The following is a 10,514-nucleotide window of genomic DNA, read 5'->3' on the forward strand; positions in this document are numbered from 1 at the left end:
TGAGATGGCTAGCCTGAGGGCACTCTACAAGCCCATGGACCAATTTCTTCCCCGCCCCCCACTCCCATTCTCACTTTATGTCCTGTGCGCCCTCCAGGAGTGAGAGATGTGACTCCGTCTCAAGAAGGAGCGCTGTATTTCTTTTACTTGTTCCTGTGGATGTTTAGGGCATGTACTGGTCCAGGGATTGGAGTATATATAGTGCTGACTAAGATTTGTATACTTATTCATTTAATTGCCCACTCATTTTCCTATATTGAACATACTTGGGGGTCAGAACCCCAGTCAGGTAGGACTGAATGGGCTTGAGACATGATTTTAGAGAGTCACCCACCTGCCTCTATTTTTAACTCTCCTGTCCCTTGGTTCCTTAGAGTTTTCAAGTGAAGAAGCACTTACAAATCAGGTGGAAGGAGGGATGGATGGAAGGGAAGCAGAAACATAATCAACCTTCTTATCTCTGAGGCCTCATCACTTTCATGACTAGCATTTTCATGGTTGAGGCAGGCAGTTGACCTTAGAAGAAATTTTTTTTTTAAAGATTTATTTTATTTATACAAGAGCTGGGGTACGGGCCAGAGGTGCAGGAGGGTGAGAGAATTCACCAGAGACAGAGCGGGGAGCAGAACAGGCAAACGGACTGAAGACACTGCTGAGGGGAGCAGCAGGCGAGACAGGAGAGGTCTGCCATACCATGTGGGTTGCTACCTGACCGGCTGGGAATCGAACCCGTGCTGCAGAGGCTGTGGATAGCTTCACAGTGCAGCACTCAACCCGCTGCACCACCGGGGAGGCCCAGAAGAATCTTCTTTGATGGCTTCTGTCCTGAGAAACCCCATTGAGGTGTCACCTGCTGTGACTGAAGCTTAGGGTAGAATGCCCAGTGACAAGTTTTTATTCCCCAGAAGGTAGACAAGATGGCCCATTCTCCGTGGGAGTCAGTCTAGTTTCCTTTATTTGGGGAGGGCTCTGGCAACTTTGACCAGGCTGGGGAATTATTGAGTAGCACTGAAAGCTCATCACATCAGAACTCCAGTGTCTGCCCTCCCCTAATTAGCAGCATTATTTTATGCAAGTCCATTAGCCCCTGCTGGCTTCTGTTTTTGCCTTTGTAAAATGAGGCATATGAAGCCAAAGGTCTCTGTGCTCTGAGGTTCTCCGACTTCGAATTCAGTGACTAGAAAAATGAAGTATCTGTAAGGGTTTCCTCTATCGATTGGCCCAAATGTGGTGTATATAGAAAATCAATCCAGGCAATCATAGAGGCCCATGCAATGTGGTGTTGAAGATACATTCACCATAGTATGTGGTTTGGGTGGGGTCATGGGAGCTTTGAGAAGACCTTAAGGATCACCCAGTCTTCAGGCAATGCCGATGTCATCTTGAGGGGAATTCCAATGAGGCACACAGCCTGCCTCTGGACTCCACTGGCATGGCTCCTGTGCTATGAAATCAGTCCAATTTCCACTTTACATGCCTTTCCACCCCTTACTGGCTCCTCCAGCCGTTGACATGGGATGATGGTCCTATTGCTGAAATGATGGTGACAATTAGACAGTGTCACTGTCATTTTTACTCAGACTCCTGTCCTGTCCTTGGCTGATGATACAGTCAACAGTCACAGTGACCAGAGCACCAGCTCCAGCAGGTGTCTTAAAAGGAAAGTATGTCACGACCTCAGCAAGGGGAGGAGCAGGAGGAGCACACACTTACTTGTCCTGAGTCTGTGTCAAATAAGGGTGGGGGTGGCTATGTCATTCTTTTCGCTTAAATTTCATGTCTGTCTTAGGTCAACCATTCCCCCACCCTGGCACGTTCCCTTGGACACAGGGAAATGAGGAGCCATGTCCATCACCACCACTGAGGGCAGTGCTCCAAATGTGTGCCCTCCTAATAGATGGCCAATAATGTCACTTGGGAAGTCATGTTGGCTCTCATGAGGTTAAGATCAGCTCTTGGGCTACCGTCCTCTGACGGCGCAAAGAACAGCCCAGGCAGGAGCTAAGCGGGACTTCTTGACCTGGGGCCATCGCCAGACTTGGTGGAACCTATGGCCCACCTAGACCACCTGACAACTTCTGGGAGTAGGGGAGGGTACACAGCCTCCATCAGAGCCTCACCAAAGTGCCCATGATGGCAGAAAGGTTGAGAACCCAGGCAGAATGCATTTCCTCTGTGCCTCTGTTTTCTGAATCTGGGGTGATGGAGCTGACTTGCCTCTCTCTCTCCTTTGCTGTTCCTAGAAAAAGCAAGTGAGTCAGACCAAGATCCGGGTCATCTCAACCATCCTGTTTATCTTGGCTGGCTGCATTGTGTTTGTGACCATCCCCGCTGTCATTTTCAAATACATCGAGGGATGGACGGCCCTGGAGTCCATTTACTTTGTGGTGGTCACTCTCACCACGGTGGGCTTTGGTGATTTTGTGGCAGGTAAGCGCCCTGGGCGTCTCAGCGGCTGGGGCCCTGGTGGGGAAGTGTCCTGTTGGCAGTGCATTTTAAAACCACGAGAAAAGGTGTGGTGGGAGAAGCCAATGAAAAAGACTCAGCATCACTGCTGCTGTTCAAAACCCGGAGTCCTGCGGTGTGAACGGCACCCAGCTTCTGCTGGGCGAGCAAGCCAGCCCCACCCCCTGCATGCTCATTGCCCTTGCCACCATGTGAATTGTGTGAGTGAAATGGAATTCTCATTGAGTCTTTGGACTTCTGAATTGTAGCAGGGCTTCTTGAATCAGTTGACAAAGGCTGTATTAGCAAGCTGCACATCTGAAACTGGAGAAACTAGCATGGAGTTTACCCCACAAAAACCTGCAGGTTAAACTCCCACACCAAGGTGAGAGCCACTGTCCCTGTGAACGTTGCCCTGGGTATAATCAGGGCTTAGGCCTCAGGGTGATGACAAGATGCCAAGGTTTGCCCTGAGGGGATATCTTATCATACAATGAATTCTGCACGGGTGTGCACAGATGCAATAATCTTTGTTGCCAAATGGTGCCTTGAGTTTAAGGAAGCAAAAGAAAACTACCATTAATTTCATCCAGAGACCTGGAGCTTGAAAATGACACGTCCCACTTTCCCAGAGTGTGGTAGGAAGGCAGGGAGAGAAGACCATCCCTTGTTGCAAAACATTAAACATGTATCTGCCATTTTACCCAGTAATTCTACTCCTAAGGCATGTATCCAAAAAATTCAAAAACACTAATTTGAAAGCAAACTTGCACTCCCATCTTCATTGCAGCGCTATTTACTATAGCTAATCCATGGAAACAACCTACGTGCCCCATAAGAGATGACTGGATCAAGAAGATGTGGTGTGTATATACACAGTGGAATACTACTCAGTGATCAAAAAAACTCATGCCATTTGTGGCCATGGGGAGGGAGCTTGAAAGGATAATGCTAAGTTGAAATAAGTTTGAAGGAGAAAGATAAATACTGGATGGTGTCACTAATATGTGTAATATAAATTAACTAAATTAGTAGATAAAGCTGAAAAATTAACCCTTTGATAGCTGATTACAGAATTGAAACACCAAGAGTGGGGGGGGTGGCATGGGGGAGGGTAAGAACAAAGAGGGAGGGAAGCACAATGGTCTGTGGTGGTGAATATGGGTGAGTTGGTGGTGGGTACATTGTGGTGGTGATAACTGATGGGGGTATCCCAATATTACCTCAATTAAAAATAAGTTAATAATAAATAATAATGAAAAGGAGACCATACATCTCTTTTTCTCATGGGATAGTTCTATATGGTCAGACAACTGATCATTTCCTGAGAGATGAAGACTCTTCAGACAACTGTTGTAAGTTTGAAATGTTCGGGTGGGATGTGTGTGTGTGTTTCTCTGACCAACCCCTGGTTAAGCAGCATCCTGGACATGGACAGGCCAAGCTCCCAGGCTGACTGGCCTTCCTTTGGCACATAATCCCGGCAGTACCTTGGCTTCTCCCTGGAGTACCATGCACACCAGGAGGACAGAGATCTCATCTCTGGGAATCTGGAAGACAAGACATTCTGGAGGGGATGCTGAAAAGCTGACCAAGAGCCTGGGTCCCTCTACAGTAATTCTCTGGTACTGACAACCGGCTTTTGCAGGACAACTAGACTGAAGCCCACTTTATAGTGACCAGTTTTTAATTTTTTCTTCGTTTTTATTGACTGAGAATTGCCACGTCAAAGTGCTTTCTAAAATTCTTTCCAAAAAGGCAACCAAAAAAAAAAAAAAAAAAACCAACAAAAAAAACAACGCCACAAAAACTGTTTACAGAAAGACCCAGCAGTCCTTCGGAGGCACGGTGCTGGGGCCCAGTGGGGCTGCTCGGCTTGAGTGCCAGGTCGCCTGGTGCCCGGGGACTGGAACCTAGGGCTCCAGGAACAGCTGCACGGAGCGGCCAGGGAAGAGGACAACTGACAGCCAGCTTGGTGCCTCGGTATCACAGGTGAGAGCTGGTGCAGGGTAAAGCTCACCGGTGCTTCCAGCCCTAGGTGAACATGGGCAGCAGCCCCTGGAGTCCAGAACTATTTGGAAACATCCCTCATCCATCGTCTGCAGCCTCACTTGGGCTAGGTGCTGGCTCAGCACTCGGGGGTGCTCAGCTAGGGTGGTCAGGTGACGCTGGTGACAAACCCTGCCCTCTGACCACCTGCCCGGGGTAGTCTGGTCATCTGTTCATCTGCAGCATGAAAAAGCAGAGCCGCAGGAATATGAAATTACAAAAACGATTGACTTTGATTTGCAATTTGTTCTGATTAGCCTGCCCTTGCATAGGGGCACCAAGTGCCTGGTAGTACCTGACCTTGCCTTACCTGGTAAGGTGTGACCTCAGCTGCCACCACGTGGCTCTTTTCATTCCCTTCCGTAGGGCCAACACAGAATCCCATGTGATTTGTCCTGAGGCCTCCACAGACAGGGGTCTCAGCATTCATAGTGCTTCCCTTGAAGTTCCAGTGTGCAGAGCTTACACGGACCAACCGGGAGGACGCACACCTGGAAGTTTGTCATGACTGCTGGGCAGCTCTCCAAGAGTGATGGGGAAGGATGCTGATCATGTAAGAAGACTCGTCACCGTCATCCAGAGTCGACATTCGCTGTGGTCTGACCTGCACAGCCTCTACAGAAATGTGGCAGGACCGGTGACCACCGTGCAGGGTTAAGTGCTGGTCTGTTGGGAGCTGACTCACTCTGGGACAGCTGAGTAGCGGGACGCAATGTGGCAGCCCCCTGGCCTGAGGCCTGGCTGAGCTCAGAACCTGGGACCAGCCTCTGGTGTGCATGCAACACACACACACACACACACACACAGCACACACACACACACACACACACACACACACACATATTGTGTTGTTCATTAGCGCACCCTAGTGACAATGTCTGCGGGCTGAGGGTGAAGTGCTAAGGTAAATATTTACTTGCAGATACCTAGCCCTGGGGAGAAAACTGCTGGGCTCTCTGGCCTAAAGCAGACTTGAAATGAACTGGAATGAACCTCAAAAACAACTCGATGCAGGGGGGGAAAAAAAACAAAAACCCTTCAGTATGGCAGCAATGCCAATGGTATGGAGGAAGCTGCACCGGACAGCTGCCTGGAAGGAGACAACAAGCAGCTGAACCAAACAGGAGGGTCGCCCACAGTAGCCGCAGCCAGGCGTGGAATGCTAATTTTAGGAAATGACTGCGGCCCTTGAGGCCTGGTGGGCTGCCGTGCAACGTGGGTTCAGTTGCATCAAGAGGAGCCTCAGGCCATGGTGCCTGCCAGCCCACTGCTCTTGGGAGGCTACTGATACCCTCAGGGCCCAGTGTGGCTTCCCGGTGCCAGGTGAGGTTACCGCAGGCCCAGGGGAACACCCGCGGGAGCTCGTCGTGGGATGCCAGCACCAGGGAGACGCTGCTAGTGGGCCTTGCCTTCCAAAAGGCCTGCGGCTGCTGCACTGGGCCACAGCTTCTCACCAGTGTTGACAAGGCTGGGCTTGACTGTTTCATGGCGCTTCCTCACCTCGTTAGGACAGTGGGCTGGACCTGGCAGCTGCTTGGCGTGATTACCTTTGGCAGTCCCCGAGGGAGAGCTGGAGTAAATAAGCTAATTATTTGGAATAAGTGACTGGCCCTTTCAATGGAGCAGTTAGTCAATGCAATCAGGCAACCGGCCAATTTGGCTCGATGGAGTTTTGCTGTAATCCCTCTGTAGAAAATAAAGGTATTGGACTAGCTCGCCCAGAAAGTCCCTTTCAGTTCTAGGTTGGTGATTCTAATTCCTCAGTCTACTAGACTCTTTGGATTAGCCTCATGTAAACACCCGTCCTCAGCACTGAATCGCTCGTGCCCTGGATGCAAGTCTCAGGAATGCCTCGAAGTCTCGCCTGACTTCCACACGTCTACTTCTCTCGGGCAACGCATGTGTGCTGAGGAAGGAAATGTGTCTGAGAATCCCAAACTCTCTGGGAGTTATTTGATGCTATTTTATTTTGATTAAAATTTAAGGAAGTTTAAGAAAAAAATTGACAGTGGGGCTTGATCCGTGGTTCCTAACTCAAGTCATTTGTGGAGGCTAGGTGGCTCCAGCTGGCCACTGACACTTTTTTTTGTAGTAGGTAGCATGGTTCGCGGTCAAGATTTCCAGGGAGTTCAGGCACTGGTCAGGCTCCTTTAGGAGCCATGGCAGGCCTAGCAGCTGAGCGTCAGGTGGCCATGGAGCGGCGGCTTTGCTACATGGACAGGAATGTTTGCTCTGCAAAGACCATGTGCTCGACAGTGGCTAAAGTAACCTTTGGTTGTTTTCAGGGGGAAACGCTGGCATCAATTACCGGGAGTGGTATAAGCCCCTCGTGTGGTTTTGGATCCTGGTTGGGCTTGCCTACTTTGCAGCTGTCCTCAGTATGATCGGAGATTGGCTACGGGTTCTGTCCAAAAAGACAAAGGAGGAGGTAGGACCCTTTCCAAGTCCCCTGACTGTTCCTGAGATCAGACTGTCGAGAATGACCTGCCTCTGTTCTGTGGGTGGGAGCGGTTCTGACCAGCTGGAGGGCTCGTGAGCCTTCCTGCATCTGAATCATTAGCTGCGGTGGTTTCCAGATCTTGTTTTGGCAGGTGAGAAGATCTGGTGACTCACTTGCCAACCCACAGACCTTGGAAAGGCTAGTAAACAACAACTTACTGTAAAAAAATGAAAAGAAAAAGACACTAGAGGTAGCTGAGACAGACGTGGGTTGAGGGCGTTATGCAAATACCCTCTTATCCGCAGGACTCACAGTAAGCCCAGGAAAGCCAGCCTGTCCTTCAGATCTTGGGGTCTGTAGGAAAAAAGCAGTTGAGCCCGTGAGTCTTGCTTGATTCTGTGTCCTGCCAAACTCACTGATGGGTAGCCAGCCGCGGAGAGGCGAACCAAGGGGCCCTTTTACCTCTGCCCCCTCCAAGTTGTCAGGTCTGTAGGAACAAAGGTAGCCCCGTGGCCATGGGCACACGGCCTCCCTCTCCCCCACCCTAGAAATGTACATGAAAACCTACACAAGACAAGAGAAGGAAAGACCAGTTTTCGATAAAATTTAAAAAAAAGTCCATGTAGTTCTTCTAGGAGGAGGGGAAAAGAAATCAGCAAGGAGGAGGGCAAGGGAAGAAGAGATGAAGGAAAGCAGAAAAGTAGAGAGTGAGTCTCATCCCTTCCCAGCCGGAGGGCCCCGGGAGAGAGCTGCTGCGGGGGACACGAGTCTCAGCCCATGTGCTCGTTTTCCTGGCTTCCCCGAACACTGTCCCTCCAAGGTCCGCTCTGACTCCACGGCTAGCCCACCTCCCTGTTGAACGTCAGCCACAAGGAAAGAGAAAGTAATGACGTAGGTATTGAGTTCCCTGAATGCAAAAATCTGAGCGTCTCATCTGGACAGGAAAGCCGGGACGTGAACCCGTTGCCCTGCTGGCTGAGAGCCGGGGATCTGGCTGTCGGGCCCGACACCAAGTTCGCGCTAAGGCATTGTGTCCTGTGGGCTTCGGCACAAAGGTGCCCCTTCCTGCGCCCCGGCCAGGGAAATGTGGTTCCTGGCCGCCCTGAAGGGTCTTCTTAAACCAGGGCAAGCCCCACAGCACATGTCTGTATCGTGGCCCAGACCCAGGGTGATGGGTGTCTCAGTCTGCCCAGGACCACAGGGTATCCCCCGGCACAGGACTTTCCCTTTTGAAACCAGGGTAGTCCCGGGTTAGCTAGGACAGGCTGGTGGCCCTACCCAGAGTGAGGCAGGGCAAAGGAAACAGCCTCCCTCCCGTCCCTCCTCTCCCCACCCCCCAACCCCAGCACCTGCTACCCGCCGGGGCTGAGCCAGGAGCGGATCTCCTGTCTCCCATAACACGGAATACTCTGTGAGCTGGACGCCATGACCCCAGGCGTGTCCGGCCCTATGATTAAAAAGAGGCCACGCCATAAAAAAGGTGGTGGCAATGTCACGGGAGCCCAGGCCCGTCCACCTCCAGCGATTAACCTCTACCCCAGAGTGCCTTCGCCTCGCTCCTTCAGCCCCCGCCTCCAAATCTCAAGCCGCTTTTGGGTGGTCCAGCCTAAGTGCCCCCCAGAGTTAAATCCCCCACGAGCCAGCAGGAGGGGGGTCTCCACCACCTCCAGCCCTCCGCGGGGGGTGGGCAGCCTTCCCCGTAGGGACGCCCAGGGCTGTGGGTGCAGGGAGGGGGACCCCACCCCGAGGCCGAGGGGAGTCACCCAGCTTGTCGCTTCTGCTCTCTCGGGCAGGTCGGCGAAATCAAGGCCCACGCGGCCGAGTGGAAGGCCAACGTGACGGCCGAGTTCCGGGAGACGCGGCGGCGGCTGAGCGTGGAGATCCACGACAAGCTGCAGCGCGCAGCCACCATCCGCAGCATGGAGCGCCGGCGCCTGGGCCTGGACCAGCGCGCGCACTCGCTGGACATGCTCTCCCCGGAGAAGCGCTCCGTCTTCGCCGCCCTGGACGCCGGCCGCTTCAAGGCCTCGTCCCAGGAGAGCATCAACAACAGGCCCAACAACCTGCGCCTCAAGGGGTCGGAGCAGCTGAACAAACACGGCCAGGGGGCCTCGGAGGACAACATCATCAACAAGTTCGGCTCCACCTCCAGACTCACCAAGAGGAAAAACAAGGACCTCAAAAAGACCTTGCCCGAGGACGTCCAGAAGATCTACAAGACCTTCCGGAATTACTCCCTGGACGAGCAGAAGAAACAGGAGGAGACGGAGAAGATGTGCAACTCGGACCACTCCAGCACGGCCATGCTGACGGACTGCGCGCAGCAGCCCGCGGGCTCCGAGGACGGCGCGCTGCCCACCGACACCAAAGACAGGGAACTCGAGAACAACTCATTACTTGAAGACAGAAACTAAACGTTATGGGCGTTGGACTCGACCAAGCCGTTGTGTTTTTGTTCCTGTTTTTTTTTTTTTTTTTTTTTTTTAATATATATATTCACCCCGAGACACGTGCCTTAAACAGACTTCTCCTTAGAGTCCGAAATTACATAGCATCGAAGAATATATTTCACTGTGCCATAATCGAGTGAGAAAGCTTGCTCTGCCGAGAGGGATTTCACCCGGCTGAGGCAGGACGCCCAGAGAGCGTGGGCGCGCATGGGGTCACCAACCGGCACGGCTGGCTGGGCTGCGCCCCCCAACACCCCGCCCGGTGCCCCTGCCCTGGCCTGGCGCGGGCTCAAGGGCAGCTATTCCTAGACCAGCCTCTGGAAGGAACAGGTGTGTCTCCAAGAGGGCGTCTCCTTCCTGCACCCGCCCCGCCCTGCGTGCTGTGTGCGCAGGCGATGGGGGGTGAACTGGGACCTGTATTGGCACGCGCGCGGCGCCTGAATTTTGACACAAACCCTTGAGTGCAAAGCTAGGCTTTCTCAGCTCCCAACGAATGTCCAAATGTCCGCGGGGCCCGGGACTGCCTGGAGTTTGTTGGACACAGATCAGAGCACACGTATTAAAAGGTGCAATCGCTTTCCTCTCGAAAGAAAACAAAAACGTTCACAAACACATCACACTGTGGATCTCACCGTAACCAATGACAGAAGCCTACTGCTTTCTGTCTCTCTCACAGAGGTAGGGAGTCCAGATGAACTTGCAAGCATTGGTGAAAAATCCCACCTCCTCTGCTGCATGGTTATGAGCAAAAAATCATGCGCTTTCCTCAGTGGGTGCGAAGGTGAAAATAAACTGGTTTTGAAATGATCACGCTCACTTTTCTAGTGGAACTTTGGTTATACCGTGTTTTGATAAGAGGGGGAGAAATACCAAAACTATTATCGCCTTGCACGATGCCGGCGGCTTTGCTGTTCTGTCTAGCTGACCCTCGATTTTTGATAATAGACATTGGCGCATCTGAGACATACCAAGGGGGGCCGAGGCGTCGTTCCATCTCAGGGCTCCTTGCCCCTGGGGTGTCCTGCGGTAGGCCTAGTGCTGACACCCCATTTTGCTATCTCCAAACAAAAGGCAAACAGAAACCCAACCCTTGTACCGTAAGATTGACTTGTTTTAATTGCTTGCAGCTT

At 52.1% G+C, this 10,514-nt stretch overlaps 1 protein-coding gene across 2 annotated transcripts in view; it reads left to right on the forward strand.

Annotated features, from left to right (window-relative positions):
• Positions 1-9,638, forward strand: part of KCNK10 (potassium two pore domain channel subfamily K member 10) — a 114,980-nt gene extending 105,342 nt beyond the window's left edge. For both annotated transcript variants that reach the window (XM_054691810.1, XM_037503747.1), the window contains exons 5-7: positions 2,244-2,430; positions 6,780-6,922; positions 8,728-9,638. In XM_054691810.1, the coding sequence (XP_054547785.1) occupies positions 2,244-2,430; positions 6,780-6,922; positions 8,728-9,348 (951 nt within the window). In that variant the 3' untranslated portion in view covers positions 9,349-9,638. The remainder of the gene's footprint in view (positions 1-2,243; positions 2,431-6,779; positions 6,923-8,727) is intronic.
• Positions 9,639-10,514: the final 876 nt, after the last annotated feature.

This window comes from Talpa occidentalis, unplaced genomic scaffold, assembly GCF_014898055.3.
Source record: "Talpa occidentalis isolate TD23 unplaced genomic scaffold, MPIMG_talOcc4v2.1 talOcc4.11, whole genome shotgun sequence".
NCBI lineage: Eukaryota > Metazoa > Chordata > Mammalia > Eulipotyphla > Talpidae > Talpa > Talpa occidentalis.